The 19964-nt window shown below is 37.6% G+C and overlaps 2 protein-coding genes across 3 annotated transcripts in view; both read right to left on the bottom strand.

Annotated features, from left to right (window-relative positions):
* Positions 1-19964, bottom strand: part of LOC135217187 (ileal sodium/bile acid cotransporter-like) — a 93578-nt gene that overhangs the window by 61368 nt on the left and 12246 nt on the right. The window contains exon 1 of one of the 2 annotated variants that reach the window (XM_064252909.1): positions 209-300. The exons of the other annotated variant lie outside the window; for it this stretch is intronic. The gene's annotated coding sequence lies outside the window, so the exon portion shown is untranslated. Of the gene's footprint in view, positions 1-208; positions 301-19964 lie in introns of those variants that run through there. 2 annotated transcript variants of the gene reach the window in all.
* LOC135217606 (uncharacterized) lies at positions 9024-9764 on the bottom strand. Its single transcript, XM_064253571.1, has one exon. It carries the CDS (start codon positions 9762-9764, stop codon positions 9024-9026), a length of 741 nt encoding a protein of 246 aa, XP_064109641.1.

Below are 19964 nucleotides of genomic sequence, written 5' to 3'. Positions count from 1 at the left end.
ATATAATAATAATATAGTATATATTATACATACATATGCGCGCACGCACACACACACACACACACACACACACACACTATATATATATATATATATATATATATATATATATATATTATATATATATAAATATATATATATATATATATATATATATATATATATATATATATATATAGTATGTATATCTATGAAATTTCTCATTTACCTCGTTCCAGTCCACGCAGACGCTCAACGGTTAAAGCCAGGGAATGTCAACACCAAACTATACAGACTGCCTGCGACATCGAACTGAGGGTAAGGCGAATGATTCCATGGGTTATGGAACCAGACTTCCGAGATGTTTTTATGCAAGTCAGCATGAGATGAAAGGCAGGTCCTGCCTTTTCACTAAAGGTGACTTAACAGAAAAAAGAAAACCAAACACAACCTTATTTGCAAATCCCACTCATCACACGAGAGAGAGAGAGAGAGAAAGAGAGAGAGAGCAGTCAATGATGGAGAACGAAGACAAGAGATATAGAGAGAGAGAGGAGAGAGAGAGAGAGAGAGAGAGAGAGAGAGATTTCATCGTTCCACAGAACTGGGCAAGAAGCTGAAATTATTTTTCAGTGTATACTGATTCTCGCAAGTCTTATATGAAACACTACACCATCACCTGTTACTTACGCAAGAGTAAAGGGCCCCCATGCAGGAAAAGAATGAATTTCGTCTTGGACACCAGATCAGGATGTTTGCATTTCCTACGAGAAAAGCCAACATGGAAGGAGGGAGGAATGGGTGTCTTTCACGCTTGGAAAAAAGGCAAGACCTTTCGGTGACGTCAAAAGAGATATTTTTCCTTGAAAGAGGTGTCCGTTTATGGATATCTGTTTACCTTCGCTGACGTAAATCTACTGTTCTCCTATCTCGGATGGGAAGCAATGTAAACATCGGAAAATGTACTTTTATAAACAGTCATCTGCGATATTCCTTTCCGAAGTCCATTTAATTCAAAAGACACAAACACTCTTCTCTACTTAAACAAAAAGAAGAGAGGTATCAGACCTGGAATAAACACCAGGGAACCAATTATAGACTTAAAAGTGTCACGAGGTTTTAAATAAACCGACTCTCGTCTGTATTTCAATCATCACCTTGCAACCTCTATAGTGTCTACTATTTTTCAACGGTATATCCATAGATATATCTATGAGTATATCCTACGAAACTGTTAAAAAAATACATAGCTTTTCATCGTAATAAAGGTATGAAATACAATAAATTTCTACTACAAGGAAGGGAATAAAATGACAAAACTGACAATGTGAGAGTTCTGGATCAATAGCCGGAATAATGACTTTCTTCATGGTAATCTCCTGTGTTGGAAAAAGTATCACAGTGTAGAATAGTCATTACTGTATTTCATTTCCACTTCAGTTAAATTGAAACTCAAGCTTAATATACACACACAATATATATAATATATATATATATATATTATATATATATATAGTATATAATTTATATATGTATATATATATATATATATATATATATATATATATATAGTGTGTAACTTGAAAATGTAGAATACACAAATTATTCCAAGCCCCTATTTCATTTAGCTTTCTACCGTGGATTTAAAGGATATTCTATAGCACATGCTCCTTCGTGCTACATTGGTTACACATATACATACATATAATAAAATCCACCTAAGAAGTCCTTCTTACGTCGATTTTATTATATATATTATATATATATATATATATATATATATATATAGTTAGTATCAAACCATTGGTATTTAGAACGTATTTATGGAATAAGTTAATTAGCTTCGGTTTGTTTCAGAATTTCCTGCACAATGAAGGCAGGGGAAGCACACCAACAGGTCAAGGAACTCATATTTATTAAGTTGCAACGATTCGAAGCCAAAAAGCAGGCCTCATAGCCCTTCCTTGTTCTGTCTTCACACTCAACGGTTGGTCATTATTTGTATTTTTAACTGTGATTGTTTTATTGTACCTTACATTGTGTATTTTAATATCGTAGCTTAATTCTACTGTACTAATTAGATATTGTTACTTTTTAGCTTGAAAATGAGGCCTGCTTTTTGGCTTCGAAACGTTGCAACTTAATAAATATGAGTTCGTTGACCTGTTGATGTGCTTCCCCTGCCTTCATTGTGCAGGAAATTCTGAAACAAACCGAAGCTAATTAACTTATTCCATAAATACGCTCTAAATACCAATGGTTTGATACTAACACAAGAAGTTAGTACTAGATGCCTGTGATTCCGCAGTATCTGTACAGATCTAGTTGTGAGGCAAAAAGTTCTTAAAACTATATCTAATTCTCTAACTGGGGTTGTGGATTATCACGAATATAGGAAAAAATGAGAGAGAGAGAGAGAGAGAGAGAGAGAGAGAATCAAAATTTGTCCCTTATGTATTTCTTACATTTATTTTTTAAAATGGCCTTTCACTGGAGCCTCTCATTATCATAAAATCTGATAATAATATATAAACCTTTCAATGCCCAATAATCAAATAGTGCTTAATAAACTTCATGTACTTTGCAGCAATTACTATATAACAAAGCACCAGAAACTAATCGTTTATACTAGAACTTCAAATTATATTACAACAGTAGACTGCAAGAACAGAAATAAAACGCTTTTAAATTTCACTAAATGCTACTGTATTTCCTCGCCCAAGACTGCTCGTTATCAATTAGGTTTATTTACTACTATTAGCCTACTCTGCAGGCTACAAATCGCAAAAAGATTGCTACGAAGTACAGTTTCCGTTTCATAAAGACCTCCTGCCTCTTCACAAACATGTAGGGCTTACGAGGGGATGAAAAATAATAATTCGAAAGCGCTAGAACGTTCTAACGCAAAAAATGATCGCGACAACCACCCCTTACCATCCACCATAAAACAGACGAATGCGTCTGAGTGGGTTCGGAATACACTGAGACATTACTGTGAATGAACGTGATCCTTCTCCCGCTATCCATTAATCCGATTTCTTGGGTTCACACATTAAATTAAGGCCGAAACTGTTGGGCGCACCTGCACAGCTTATCGTACCAAATATATTAAACGTAACCGACAATCCACTGAACGGCGTCTGCTGAATAAGCATGCAGTATATATGCCGTACGTGGTATATCACAAATTGTTCGAAATGCCACTCAATATGGCAACCGAGAATGGTGAACTTGACACATTTAAAAATACTCACGATGACTGACATATCACGCACTTACACACGCTTGCTCTTTCTTGTGTAAAATATAATACCTGAAATAAACGCTACATTAAAAAAAAGACCCTGAAACACTGACTGCAAGATAGCAAATGTGAAGAAAAAAAAACTTGAAAAAAAAAAATGAAAATACTACGTCGCACCGGTTTGAAAGAGGCGATTACGAAACGGAACTGTGTGTGACCAATTTCCACGACAAACAATGGCCGAGGTAACGCCCACGTACTACGAGAGTGTTGTTGAAATCAGCGGACTGTCACCTATGAAAATGTTGACGATTTGGAGGGGGCCCTTTAGACCACTGTGGAAGTGTCTATACCAGAAAAACTGCCTTGCCTCAACAGAAGAATTCGAACAACGATGTCAGAAAACTAACTACTGCCGACGAATTACGTCACAGATGCATAATATTAATGAAAAAGGTGCCACGGAGAACTACGAAGGTTTCAGAGCCTTGCTCGTTCATTCATATTATACATATACTTATATAATTATATATGTGCTTGTGCAATCATTTACTGATCATCAGAAAACTTATCACTAAAAAAGCCACCCTCGATGGAACAGTCATTCAACTCCTTTGACCTGAATCGAGCCTGGATTCAAGGCTTTCAGTCTGTTCAAGAATAACCCTGACCAATTCATTCCTCTGCGCTTGATTTATCAGCCTCACTCCCTCGCTAAGATAGCCTTGCCCGGACCTCTTTTACTGGTCTATCCCAAAACTACTAATCCAACTCGATTCATAACCCCAACTAGTTCGTGTCTAGACCTACTACTTCACCAAACGAAATTTTCTAGGGTTACACGACATTCATCTTCCATAAATAAGCGTTCTGCGTGTTCTTTATTACGAAAAAAGTATAAAATAAAACAAAAACTAGAAAGAAATTGTATCTTAACAACAAATTCAGCACTCTGAAAACAACGGACACTCTTACCAAACAAAAGCAAAATACGCGAGTTTAAATCGTTTTCTTCGTGGGTGGAAAACGCCGGTCGATACACACCGTGAGTCCGGAGCAACTTCCTCACGGCAGATTGCCTGTCACAATCTGACGTTGAAATTACGTGAATAAAGCCAAGGACATCTCGAGAGAATTGTTGATCATCATGGAACCCGGGGCCATAAATTATGGCCCTGTATCGATTCTCAGGAGGCAAAAAGAAGACAAAACTGAAAAGAGCACTACACATTGATTCGGACCCAGTGAAGGACACGCCAAATGAAACTGAAACAATTTATTTCATTTCTTTGGGTAATAATGTTGATTTACCACATAACGACGACTCCCTAGGCTTCGTATGAAAAGACGAGGCTGTGTTCTAACTTTAGAACTGATTCTAGTAGTTATTCATAATTCAAAATAATTATGAGTACATAAATAAAACCACAGACAAATCGAGGCTAAGAGAAACACGTCCTCGGGGAAAAAGAAACCGTTTCATACATGCATTTCAACAAACACACAAGCTGCTTACTCACTGGCTCTTCGGTAACGTCAGTGAATCGTGCGTACTAAATGAACTATAAATAAACATGTAAATTTACTTGCGCAAACATTCCCAAACCAATACTGACTATCCCTATAAATACTCGTTTTTTGGTGGAGACAGGTGGTTATTTTCTGAGGGCATTATGCCACTCTGGGGTCGTGCTCAGAAACTAAATCCCTCCTTCAAGGAGATTCCTTGTATGCAATCAAGATTTCAACAGGTGAATAAAATTTTCGGAAAACGCAGGTATTTACTTTTATGAGACCACTGTCTGTTAAAACGGGTTCGTCAAAGATCTTGGCTATGATCTGCATTCAATTATACATTGGATAAAAATGGCAAGTGAAATTGTTACATTATAACACGGGAGTATTGTTTAAAAAAAAATCAATTTATCTTCTATAAAATGCGTACCAAACCACCAGATTAGTTAAAAAAAGCTACTTCAGTCAATAGTTGACAAGTTCAGCTTTCGGACAATGGGGCATCAAGAAACAACATGGCGAAAGCTCCATGGGACGACGTGTTCAGTACTAACCCCTCGGGGATCAAAGTATTATATACAATCACATCTATATTGTGTGGTCGACAAATTAGATTAATAAACGATATCTTCGTGCGGCCGTCTACTTCACATTTGTTTGTTTGTTTGTATGGTGTTTTTTACGTTGCATGGAACCAGCGGTTATTCAGCAACGGGACCAACGGCTTTACGTGACTTCCGAACCACGTCGAGAGTGAACTCATTTACCATACGCTAGCACCTCGGAATAGGTGTACGCGCGTAAATAAGCCAAAGTAGTATAGCAATGTGGGCACAAGGTTCCAAAGGAGCGGGTAGGTTAGGATTTGGATTTAAGAAAGTAAGATAAATGATAGAAAGGTTGATAGGAGAAGAAAGGTACGAGTTCAGACACAGAAGAGGACGTGAGGATGAAGTTTTTGCTTTTAAATCGAGAGAAGTTTTAAAAGCAAAATGACCTAGAAACTACTTAGGATCCAACTGATGAGGCGATACTGAGGGAACTAAGGATGCTGGTATAGAAGACAGGCCACTAAAAGTTTTGAACAACTTAATGGTGGGAGTGAATCGTGTGTTAGAATATGTTAACAGAGGGAGTCACAGGTATGTTTTGTGTTCCCTGGATGTTCAATATTTATATGGATGGCAGGAGAGAGACACACTGAAATAGAAAACGCACCATTAGATGGATGAGCACAATTGTGGATAAGAGAATGAGTCATGGGTGGAATGTGAATTGGCGGATTTTTGCGGATGAATGAAAATATTAGCAAAGGAGAAAACTGAGAATAATGTGAGCAAGAGCAAACCAAAATACATGGAATAATGAATGTTTACAAGGATGGTGGGAGAAGTATAGTATATATCCCTCAACACCTTGCACCGGTGAAAAAATAAGAGAGTGGGTGTAGGTCCCACCGGTTTCGACTTTATTTCTAAGCTACTGACGAAGGATGGGTACATATTGATAAAAACCACAATATATATGCTAGGGTGAACAATGCGGACAAACGTACAAACCCCCTCGAAGGCTAAAAATCCACACCTGACAGGTGTCCAATGGAAGGGCGACAAAAAATTGATGCTAGGAGGATTATTCAAAATAGTACCCCTTAACGATCTGCTGGAGCATTTATCGGATTTAATCAGAAACCGACTGCAGGACACACACACACACACACACACACACACACACATACACACCGTAGATACCATAGAAATACTAAAGGTATTCCCTTGTTAACTTGCATAATGTATCATATACATACACATGTATGTATGTGCAAAGATCTATTTTATGTATATATATATATATATATATATATATATATATATATATATATATATGTATATATATATACATACATGTGTGTGTGTGTAAACGAGCATGCTTGGAGTCACAAGAACAAGTGATATATGCAAATGTAAAACAAGGAAATGCCTTTAGTGTTTCTGTGGTATCTTCGAAAGGACTTATTTATAGCGGTAGAAATTTACACTATATGCTAGTGACAATACAAACGAACATACAGCCGGTCGATAAAAATATTCACACCCCGTGAAGTGAATGAAAGAGCAGTAGTAAAAATCCATTAGCGTCTGAGACCAGTAGACTCTCACGTTTTGTCAGGGCAAAGGATAAGCCATTCCTCCTCCTGAATTATACATTTTACATTTTTGTTTTCAAATTAATGGACCGAGTTTTGACATCCCTTGACTGATATGTATATTATCACAAAAGCTTTCTTTTATAAAACTGCATTCGATAACGTTACTCTGCAGTATATTACAGGAATAAATGATCTCTTCAGACCTTGTCGAACTGATGGTATGATCGCTTTCACTAACATTAATGAAAATAGCTCTGTTCTCCTTTGTATATCTTTTTTTTTTTTTTTTGCCAATGGTTTGCCATTGCGACCTATATAAAAGTTGCCGAGTGAATTACACGGGATTTTATACTAAAATTCTTTAATATGTTAGTGATGGTTCTTTACATATTAGAACAAGTGTAAAAGATAATGGGGTATTATTTGCAATGAAGGCCACGCCTATGAGAATTTCATCTTAAGTAGGAAATACTCAAGAGCCTTGAGTTTTATCCTCCTCGTCATGTAGGGATTCTTTTTTAGTGTCAAGTTACTGTAGTAGATTCACATCAACCGTGCATCTGCTCTCTAGGCCTGTCCCTTACGACGCTCCTCATTGGCTGTTGATGAGCCAATCACAGGGCTGGAAACTCTCAAGTCTCTCTCGAGAGTTCACATAGGCAAGTTGAATGTTCCGCCCCTCCTAACGGATGTCTTTCAAAAGCATCCCTCAGGAGAGCTGGAACATACATCCTACCTACGTATATGAACTCCCTCGAGAGACTGAGAGTTTCCAGCCCTGTGCTTGGCTTATCAACAGCCAATCAAGAGCATCGTAAGGGACTGGCCTAGACATTAGATGCACGGTTGATGTGAATCTACTATAGTAGGCCACCTAAAATATTATGGCGGAGCACGTGGGAACTTAACCTCTGTTCGTATCGGAACCTGTTTATGCATAAAACGCAGTGAAGTTCTTGAACGGTGTTGCTGCTCAAGGCTGTCTGCCGTCGTGAGTGAACCGAACAATAATCCATTGTGCAGAAAATTACAACCTTTTATTTAGCTGTTGTGTCAAGGCAAACAGTCTTGGGCGTCATTCGGAAAGCAGCTTTATTCTATTGTTTACAAAGGATATGTCGTCACTTTGCTGTAAATATAGGTGAAACGCTGTAGTGCAAGTTTCCTTCCCTAAGTATAAAACTTTTCCGGTTAATTTTGTTTGTATGGTGCTTTTACGTTGCATGGGACCAACGGCTTTACGTGACTTCCGAACCACGTCGAGATTGACGCCATACCAACCATGCCACTGAGGCGCTGTTTTCCGGTTAAACTTGTCCTTAGTCTAGTGCATTTATGACATCATATCATACTATGTATAACTGAGGTATGTAACGATTCGTATTTGAAGCGTTTTATGCGCCTTTCCAATGGTCTCTTGACATCCATTTTAATGATTATCCTGAGCATTTTTTGGCTGTTTTGGACTCGCCCATGGAAACATGACTAGTCTTTCATTTCCACTTTCAGGACGACAGAAGGAATCGAATTTAGGCCAAAGGCCAAGCGCTGGAACCAATGAGATCATTCGGCGTTGAAAGGGAAACTGAGACTAAAATGTTCGAAAGGAGTAGCAAGAGGAAAACCTCAAGACTGTTGCACTACGAAACAATACTTTTATGAGAGCGTGGAAAGTGAGATTGAAAGAATGAGCAAACGAATTGGGGTACACAGGGGCGTAACTAGGTGAGAATGGGCCCGTGGCATTTTCTTACAGTGGGCCCCCATTACCTCAAAAAAAAGAAGAAATATATATATATATATATATATATATATATATATATATATATATATATATATATATATATATATATATATATTATGGGAGAGAGAGTAGAGATATTGATTTGATATTTCGTAAAATTGGTAGGCATAAGAAATTAAAATATAATATGCAGGCATTGAACTATAATTACTAATAGTTAATATACATAGCTTAGAAAAAAAACATCTAAATTACATATTCTCAATAATGAATCAGGTGAATCCCCTTATGTAGGCCTCTGCGGCCGTTACATTATTGCATAAAATAAACACAACTTGATCCAAAACATCTACGTATACCATCATTAAATAAACAAATATACCTTATACCTTCTAGAATTCTTTCTTCCTTGCTTTCATCTCTGAAAATCTGTCAGTGACTTTACTCAAGTTCAATTTACTTTCCTGTGCCATTGTACTTCGCAAATAGTTTTTAACAAGCTTAAGTTTGGAGAATGAACGCTCTGCACTTGCAGTTGTGACTGGAATAGTTAAAAACAATAGCATTGCAGTGCAAACCTCAGGGAAATTGGCTGAAATAGAATGATTTTCTATGATCAACATATTAGCAAGGTCCTTAATACTAGAAACTTTGCTTATTTCTTCCTTCAGAGCAGATCTCATGCTGAGAATTTCCTGTGTGAATGTTTCTGACACATCGTTGTGGTATTTTTTTTTCACAGAACTAGATGCTTTTTCGTACAGCTCCGAGTCAGATAAATTTTGCAATGAGATTGGTTCCAACACTGAGAATGATGAGACAACTTCATGCAAGCCAGTAAAACGGAAGTTAAACTGAGTTGTGGTGATGTCCAGAGTACGATAGTAAACAGTTACTCTACACAAACTCTCTGGATCTTCTAATCTTTGGTCTTCATAAAGCTCGCCAAAATGTCCTTTTACGGTACGAAGTCTCTTTTTCTCAAATTCTGGTCTGATTGACCACTTCTGGGCTGTATCTGTTGCTTCTTTCTTTACATCCTCAAACTGATTTCTTAATCTGCACATCTCATCCATGCAAACCTTTAAGAGGTCTGCTGCCTTAGCAAGATCAACTGCTTTTGATTGCAACATTTTTGATACTAAATATATTGACTAAGATTTTGGACTGAAACGTCAAAAGGAATACAAAATTAAAATTTTCAAGACATTTCTTTAGTGCAGTGGCTTCATTGTGTTCGTCTGCCTTAGAGCTGCATAATATTGTTTGTACTAGAGCTTTCTGCACATCACAGAATCGAACTTTGAGAGCAAATACCGCATCATAACGTCCAGCCCATCTAGTTGGGTCCAACATTTTAATAGTTACCCCTTTGTGAATGCCTGATTCAGAAATTAAGCTAGATAATATGTCCCATCGCTTGATACTTAATCCAAAAAACACAGACTCTTTGAACAATATCATAAAACTGGGCCATTTCTGTCACATCCTTGACAGCATCATTAATCACCAAACTTAAATTATGAGCAGCACAATGAACATAAACTGCACTGGGTTTAACATCAATTTTTTTTTTTTTCACACCTTTGTATATCCCCTTCATGTTACTAGCTCCATCATATCCTTGGCCACGACACCTTGAAATAGAGAGTCCTCTTTGTTTAATTATTTGCAAAATTTGTTCTGATAGTGCAGCTCATCTTTGGCCCTCAACTTTATGAAACCCTAAAAAAACGACTCATTAATTTGTAGGGCCTTTGGCTTTCCATTATCATCATATTCTATGCTACATTAACGGATATTTCACACATCTGATCAATTTTGGAAATATCCTGTGTTGTATCTAACATTATGATATAAAATGGAGCTGCTTTAATGGCACAAGTAAGATCTTTTTCAGTTTCCTTTAAAAGCAACTGAATGAGTTCATTCTGTATCATTGGGCTCATATACTTTGTTTTACCTTTAGGTTTACTGATTAATTCTGAAAGTACTGGATCATATTTAGAAAGCAACTCAATGATGTTTATCAAATTTCCACGTTTCCTTACATCCTCATTATAATCACCTTCATCTTCTGCTTGTGTTCCTTCCCTGTGTCCACGAAATGGCAAATTGCACATCGCTAATGTAAGAGTTACATTTAATAATCTGTCCAAAACCTGACGCCAGTATTTGTTCTCCTTTTGAAGATTACCTTCAAGTGCCTCACTCAAGGTTCCATGCAAGCGCCATTGTTCATATACTGGGCATGAATTATAGTGAATTTAGGATGATTCGTGCCTCTTCATACCCTCACCTATGTGTTTCCAGTCAATCCATGTACCTCGAAAGCTACTCGCTCCTCGATGAGCAAACAACCAACATGTCTCACAATAAGCCTTTTCAAGAACAAGTGAATACATAACCACGACCTCTCAATTTTCACACCTGATTTGGACACTGCATGATAATATTTTTCAGAGAAAGAGCGACCTTCTGCATCCTTTTTGAAAGGGCCATTAGGCTTGCAATGTCCATTTATAATGATAAATCGTTTTGTTTGGTCCTTCAAGTTTTGTTCCTTAAAATGTCCTCGGTCTGTAGGTCACTACGATGTTATTGTGTCAAATGAGAGCTCAGGTGCATGTTCTTTTGAGGTAGTACTAGGTTTACACTCATCTTCACAAGTATTGTCTTCTCAGTTTCTGTTAATAATCATTTACCAGTATTATATTGAGGAATTTGAAATAATTTTTTTCTTAAATCATTAAAATATAACGGTAAGCAGTAGCCAAATTTTTTTTTTTTTATTTTACGGCCATGGGCCCATATCCCTAGGGTCCCTTGGCCCCCTTTCTGTGACTCTACGTCCATGGGCCCCTTTAATCATTATAGGCCCTGGGCCCGTGGCAGTTTGCCACCTCTGCCACCCTATTGTTACGCCTCTGGGGGTACAGTAAAAGGAACGAAAGGGGTTGCAGCTGGGAGCCGAAGTGACGTTGCAAAGAACCTTGTGTAATGCACACAGTAATGCATGAGGTGCACTGACAGCACTATAGTAAATTCACATCAACCGTGCATTTGATGTCTAGGTCACCAATCCCTTACGACGCTCATGATTGGCTGTTGATAAGCCTGTCACAGGGCTGGAAACTCTCAGTCTCTCGAGAGAGTTCACATGGGTAGGATCTATGCTCCACCTCTCTTGAGGGCTACGTCTTTCAAAAGTACCCCTTAGGAGAGAGACTGAGAGTTCCCAGCCCTGTGACTGGCTTATCAACAGCATATCAGGCGCGTCGTAAGGGACTGGTGGCCTAGACATCAAATGCACGGTTGATGTGAATCTACTATAGCTCCCTACGGGGAGGAAATTAGGAGGCAATAAAAGTTTGAGGAAAAAAAAAAGATGTCGCTTCGGAATCATTCAAGGTGATTAGTCCTTCTTTCCTCCATTTCTGTGCTCCTAAAACCTCATAAAAATGGGTTTCCCCGACCTCCCATAATTTACAGCAGAGGTTTATTCTTGTACATACGATCCAAAAAAGATGGCAAAGTTATTTATTTATCCTTCTTAGGAAACTTAAAACACGCAGAAGACCTCATACTTAAGCATCCTTTTGAACTTGAAACAGCTTGTCTTGACATAGAATCCCTACATACTAAAATTCCGATTGGTAATCTGTCTGTCCGTGTGGTGCTTTTACGTTGCATGGAACCAGTGGTTATTAAGCAACGGGACCAACGGCTTTACGTGACTTCCGAACCACGTCGAGAGTGAACTTCTATCACCAGAAATACACATCTCTCACTCCTCAATGGAATGGCCGAGAATCGAACCCGCGACCACCGAGATAGGACGTCCGATTGGTAATGTGTCGTCTTTTCTGAGCCCGACATTACAACCACACTAAAATGTTTCCTCTTGACATTGACATAACATTGAAAATACTTAACTTGAGCGTAACGAACAATTTTTCCTTTAATGACCAAAAATTTAGGTGTTATGCGGAAAGACCCCGTAACATGATCTAGCTTAAATACTACGTGGATATCTTTATATTCTGAGACAGTAGCTGCGAAGATTAAAATTTCAAAGGGACTGGGGAGAAGGCGTTAAATGCCTTTCGTAGATGCTTTGATCAAAAGACACAGAAAAATTATGCCTACACCGGAAATGCGACGCCTGTTTCCTCTATGTCCTTCTCCTATGCTATCATGTTGTCGCAGTAACGACCATGGCTGGCTGCGACCTATTCCTTGCAGGGCAAATCTTTGGGTATGTTCAAAATGGTATCAGGAAAAAATATTTTACATAATTCGTCCACATCTAATGCAGTTACGCTATCCAACATATATTATCGAGAAGGCTGTCAATAAAGCGCAAACAAAATATACTATGTTGGTGGCAATACTAACACAGAAGTGTAACAACAACAAAATAACTCTCGCTTACATTTACAGCAAGGGTTTTCAACCACTTCCTCCCCACGTATTCTTCACTTTGTATAACGTGGAAAACGAAACCAACTCAGAAAAACTGTAAGTACTACAGAGGAGAAGTAAGTACATAACTCTCCTGACATTACCAATAATATTGTAAACATAAACAATTCCAAAAGAAAATAAAGAAATTTTTTTATAATTATTTACCTCTGGCTATGCAGTAAATTTTCGAAGGATATGGTACTGAGCTGCAAAAAACAAAATACATTATTATTACATCCTAGTTGGCCGAGGAGCAGTTTTTGCTAAAGCACATCGAAAGTCGGCATCTAACATTCGTTCGAGTGCCATGGGGAGCACGTACCCGCGACAGACCCTTGGCGTACCCTAGGTTGACAACCCCTGACTTTAGAGCACCGAAAAATGGACTGAACACAACGAATCTGACAATCCATTTACTTTCCAGTATCCTACAGCAACAGTAAAAAAAAAAAAAGCAGATGCCGGTGCTTATAAAAACCAAATGCAGTAACTATAATGAAATTGACGTTGGAGATCCCGGTAGATCCAAACCACAAGGCTGAACATTATCGATCAGTTGAATACGGTTCGGAGAACTTGGATACTTCCGCACACGCGACGGATACTGGTCATAATAGGGTCATACCAAAAACTATAGTGAGATCGAGCTGTTTTTCCTTAGTACCTGTCTGTACAGAAAGCAAACCCCATTTTCCAATACGTCATTCACCAGCGATCAGGACTGAAGCACTATCAATCTAAATGTGTGGTTTTGTCATAACAACGGCGATTTAAATGGGTCTTTTATCCTTCATAGAACACTTCTTCAGAAGTATATTTATAATTAAAAAAATTATTATATATATATAATATAATATTATATATATATATATATATCAGATATATAATATAATAATAATATATATATAATATATTATTATATAATTATATATAAATATATATATATATATCTTAATATATATATAAGATATATATATGATATATATATAATATAAATATATAATTACATATATATACTATATATATATATATATATATATATATATAATATACGTTATCTATATCTATATATATAAATATATATAATATATATAATATATACATATATATATATATACTATATAATAACTATATATATATAGTATATAACTATATAGATATACATTATATATAGATTATATATATGTTGTGTGTGTGCGTTTGCAGTAGTTTAAAATCTAGCCGTACACTTTACTGATCAACAAATCTCTATCTCTCTCTCTTTCTCTCAATATTTCACTAATGGCATATCATTAAGAAATTGATTTTTCAACAAACTTTGCAAAAGGACAATTTCTCGCTTTCCTTTACGACAAAAATATAAACATTAATCACAATCTGCTGCTTATATCACCGAGAGGAGAGTTGAATACGAGATCACCTAGAAAAAAAAAGAGGGAGCCGAACGAAATAAATGTGAATTACGGCTAATTAAAGGGTCATGTATATGAACACGCCTTTATATATAAGAAACTGGTGAATCAGACTGAACTAAAGTACTATAATGGTAACAATGAGAGAAATATTTCTATTGCGTGAAACGTAATTAGCCTTTCATGTGAACGTACCCTCAGCTTTGGATAAGGGGAAGGACACTTGTGTGCACTCGTGTACATTTAAATAAGGGCAACTAATGCTATTCATGTTTAATGGTCTTAGACCATTGGTTGTAGTCTATCAGTATTCGTGAGCGCATATCTGCTAATCAGGAGTCCAGGATCAGGCAACTGGAAAACGCAAGTCTCTCTCTTTAGACTGGGAAAACCCGTCGCTCCAAGTCAGGAAGAGCGGCGGTTCATGCACACCAAGTCACCAGCTTTGAAGACCAGGGGCGGAGCTGAGAGAGAGAGAGAGAGAGAGAGAGAGAGAGAGAGGCGGGGGCAGGAGGCACGCACGTTTTCTGAACCTGTACGAGTAGTGTCCCAACGACCCTCTCAGTACCCGATTAAGTTTTAGGCTTTACAATCATGAGCCTTCCGATTCGCTCCCTTTAATACCAAACTTAATACTAATCAGAGCCTAATACGAAGCAATTAGCATGACCAAAGTCGTATTCTACACAACAAACTTTCAACAATGCCCAAATGCACAAATCCGCCCTAGGTTACCCTGTCATCATATATGCATAAATCCTCCTCGAACTTATTTAAATGTGCACGGATCTACTGCATAAGCATAGATTATTATTATACTAAAAAGGAGATCGGTGTGATCTTCAGCATAATCAAAAACCATGGACGTCTAAATAAACTTGTCGTTCTGAACACCGCCATAAATCAACGAGGATGATGATGTTCTAGGTTTAGCTGGACTTATGTCAACAAGGGCTGCTGCTCCAAGAGCAGCCCGTAAAACAACCAGGAAAAGAGAAGAGATTCTGATGCTTCCTCCCGCTGCGTTGCGGTGTTTCTTCAAGGTCAGACACATCAGGCAAGCTAACGTCCAATGTGCGGGTCTATTTAAAGGGACCTTAACGCTTATAGGGTCGTTTATATGCGAATTCTTTTAAAATATACATTATCGCCATAATTATTAGTATAAACAATGCTAACGAATGAAGTAGAACTGAATGGATTAAAAACTAAAGTGCCCAGGGTCATTAATATGTGGCAGCGAATACATTCATGACTGCGAGAGGCAGAGGTATTCCAACCACGCCATAACAATGATACCCTGAGGAGGGTTGGAGAAAAAACGAATTGACGCAATTCACCGTCCACTTCCTTTTCTGGCGCATCACACAGCAGGTAACAAGGATACAACAAACTTCTCCCATTTTAGCAGTCAGTAACTTTTTCTCTTAACATTTCTGTACCTAACCTTCGGGAAGAGAAGAGAAGCGAGCGACGGATGTACCGTGTGGAAATCAATACCAAAAAGGCAAACGCTCTCTGATTAAGAATCTTGGTACACGATACTCTGTTATCAAGGTTATTTACCAGATTTACAATTTAAACAGAGTAAGATCACAAGTCCTAAGCACATACATGATATAGTGCGTATAACTGATCGTAGGACGCGCGCGGACAAAATATACATGTAGCTGTCAGATACAATTGATAGGGAAATAAATAGTAATCAACGAATACACACAACTTCAAAAATAAGCACCATTTCCTGATATGACGTAACTTCTGCGTACCAAGGCATCACTATTCAAGGACCCCAAATGAGAGAGAGAGAGAGAGAGAGAGAGAGAGAGAGAGAGAGAGAGAGAGAGCTACGTTTCGTACATCATCTCTGTTGTTTCAAAAGTGCTGAAATGCTTGTAATTATTCGGCAACTTCCATGCATGTCTAACGCAAGCTAGCACGGGAGGGTAAGCTATCAAAGTCGTAACGGGGTATACAACACCACTGTATCGTTACTTTGTCAAAGATATATCTATTTTAACCATATACCTTTTGTCCACGAAGGAACATTGTTTTCCATGACACCTAACATAAAAATGGCAAAAGAAAAAAAAAATAACCACAGCCAATAGTAATCATAGCAAATACGAGAAGATAGGACTTCTTTGTCCTATGGAAAAAACGAAAAAGAACACTGGCATCCACTTTTAAAACATAACTGTTGGTGGCCACTTGACTTTACTTAACCTCTCCAGAGTCGAGTAGATACAGTCTACATAAGCAAAACCCCGTACAACTAACATCATATACATACACACATTATACGTGTATAGATATATATATATATATATATATATATATATATATATATATATATGTGTGTGTGTGTGTGTTGTGTGTGTGTGTTACGGGAATATGTGAAATCCACAAAATCCACAGAGAATATGTGAAATTGTCAATTCGCTTAACATTTGATCCCCGAGGGCTAGTACTAAACAGTAATTCGTGTTTAGTACTAGCATCTGGGAGGTCAAATGTCCCCACGGGATAGTACTAAACACTGGGGAACACATTTGAACCACCAGGAATAGTACTAAACACGGCAAAAATGTAGATGAATCCCTGCTCGCTGTGTTTAGTGGTACATAAGATAAATGCCAGACATATTTTTATAAAACTAAGCTACCTAGATTTGTAGGAAAGGCCAATCATAATCCAGACTTATTCAAAGGAATGATGGAAAGCCAAAAAGCTGACCCTCGTGACCCAGGCTGAGATTAATGGCCCCTATTGAACAGGTGATGGGAAGCTTAACCAAAATGGTTCAGACACCATATAAACAAGGAGCCTAATATGAATAATCAGCATTCGTAGACATTTTAGTTTCATTCCCTCTGACGTTGAGGCCAGCAGTTCTTATAAAACTTAAGTATTTCAAATGAATTTCTTACAATATACCAAGAATCACATTTAGGACAGTTTTGATTTCATCCCCATCTTTAAAGTAATTTATCGTTATTCACAGTCTTAAATCTGTATATACATTTTGCGCTTTCGTGCGAATAATAATATATCTGCGAATTAAATAACAATTACGGGGGTAAGGACTGCATTTGGCGAACAAATTTGTTCTGGCGTTGCCTTAACCAGCTTTCAAGGCAACAAATGGGCGCTAAAGAGTAGAAATGCAAACTGACCTGAAAATAAACCTAAGTATAAACTATCTACGAAAAAAGAAGGAATGGTTACGGGGCAGTCATAAAACATATGTTGCAATTCTATGACCATGGAGTACCACAACCAATAAATGTGAAACTGAACCTGGCTCTGGCCAAGACAAAATGTTACGCCGAGTTCCATCGATAAATTGGACTTGAATTCGGCCCGAAAGATTTCTTATACATTTTTGTTTCTTTGTTCTATTGTCTTATTATTCGCAGACTAAGTGGCAGACGATTTCGGTTGCAACACATTGTAAGTTCTATTACTCCATGATCTACTCATAGAATTTCAACCACAAGTTCTCCGTAATACCCTCGACATATCTTTATTTTCCCTGTCCACTGTGACATTAAACGCGCATTAAACACGTGTCGGTAACGTCTCTCTTTGTTTCTAATATTCAATAATTAGGGCGACTTTAATTCACTAGTGACCTTTTCAAAAAAATTATAACAGATCAAGGTACAAAAGTTCTTGACTGCAAAAAGTTGTGACGATCCAATTTTAAGAACAAGAGTGATGCAAGTTATTTGAGGGAACTATTCTTCGACTTTTTTACTTGTGAATACATAGACATATAAACAAACAAATAAATAAATAAATAAATAAAATAAATAAATGATGTACGCATTGCATCGACAAAAATGCACAAAATCTATCAAAAGTCAAACAGACTAGTTCAGTATGATCGATTAATAAAGTACCGTCGGATAAAGAAACATTGTTAAAGAATTAAGCAGTGCCAACGAGGACATTAAATGCGAATAAAACTTATTTGTCCAGCTGCAATATTTGGAATGACTTATGAACTCTCACGACATTACTAGCTCATTTAAATTTTAATATCTGCCGTAATAAGGGGAGGAATTACTGCTACAGGGCCACGGACAGTGCGACCAATCACGTGATTAAACTGGGCATAAACACGCAACGACATTCACTAAATTCTGCGAACAATTCTCTCTCTCTCTCAGTGTAAGGCAGAAATCAGACTTCAAATTCAACTGCACAAGAAACACCTACATATATACTGCAGTGACTTACACCGAACAAATAAATAAGCTACTTCATCTAACTAAAAATGTAAATGGTCTATGACAAGAACAGGTGATTGGAAGGAGACCAAGCTTTGACTCTGGACGAAAGTCGCCTAATCCATAACAACTGGACAAACGGGAAGATCCAGTACTTGAATAAGGACTGCCAAATGATGTGCAGTTACTTAAAAATGCAGGACCTTTAACAAGGCAAACTTCTGGAAATTTATAGTCACATTTTCTTCAGGTGTCACGGATTTTGTGTTTGTTATGTTTGTTTGTTTGTATGGTCTTTTTACGTTGCATGGAACCAGTGGTTATTCAGCAACGAAACCAACGGCTTTATACGCGACTTCAGAACCACGTCGAGCGTGAACTTCTATCACCAGAAATACACATCTCTCACACCTCTGTGGAATGCTCGAGAATCGAACTCGAGGCCAGCGAGATGGTAGGCCAAGACCAAACCGACCACGCCACTGAGGCGCTACTGATTTTGTGTGATCATTTCGCAAATGAATATACACACACTAAGCACCTGACTGATCACATTGGAAAAGCTTGCGGGGCGTCAATTCTCGTCCTCGTGATCAGAAATTTAATCATCGTTTTTTTTTACCGTACAACTTCTTAAACTGAGAGAGAGAGAGAATCTGGTTTAGTTAACGAGATCAACAAGGCGTGATCCAACCACCAGCTTACCCAGGACGCGTGCAAGATTTTTTTTCCCTCCACACGCACAAGTTGTCAACATTATATTCCTAATTTTTTTATGTAAATTAAAACGGACAAATAGAGCCGTGTCACCACGAAAATTAAAATAAATATGCCATATTTTATTAGAAACAATTTTTCTGTACTGTTTAACAATCTCATTATTTTTATTATTTATCTTTACATTTCCATTCTATAAATAAGTCATAAACACCCTATCCTAAAATTCCTGTATCTTTAACTCAAACACCTTTTTCGGACCTTCTTAGGCTCTTCCAAAGACCTTTCTTGCCCCCCAACAACAACAACCACCAACGAGTAGTTTGCAGACTTACTCCTCGAGTGAGCGACAATGTTTAAGGAACGTACCATGTTCAGAATCTTTTGCTTGAGAACCATTTTCCTTGGAAGGAGATCACGCTGCAAGACTGCAAAGTTAATCACTGGAACGGTCTCCCCAAGGTTCCTTTCTTCTACACTCTAGTATGTATGTTTATTTGTG

The sequence above is a fragment of the Macrobrachium nipponense genome, chromosome 7 (genome assembly GCF_015104395.2).
Source record: "Macrobrachium nipponense isolate FS-2020 chromosome 7, ASM1510439v2, whole genome shotgun sequence".
Classification (NCBI taxonomy): Eukaryota; Metazoa; Arthropoda; class Malacostraca; order Decapoda; family Palaemonidae; genus Macrobrachium; species Macrobrachium nipponense.
This window is presented reverse-complemented; position numbering and strand designations above follow the sequence as displayed.

Bases quoted from the DNA above. Each gene is read 5' to 3' on its own strand.
- LOC135217606 (XM_064253571.1), bottom strand. From the start codon at position 9,764: ATGTTGCAATCAAAAGCAGTTGATCTTGCTAAGGCAGCAGACCTCTTA.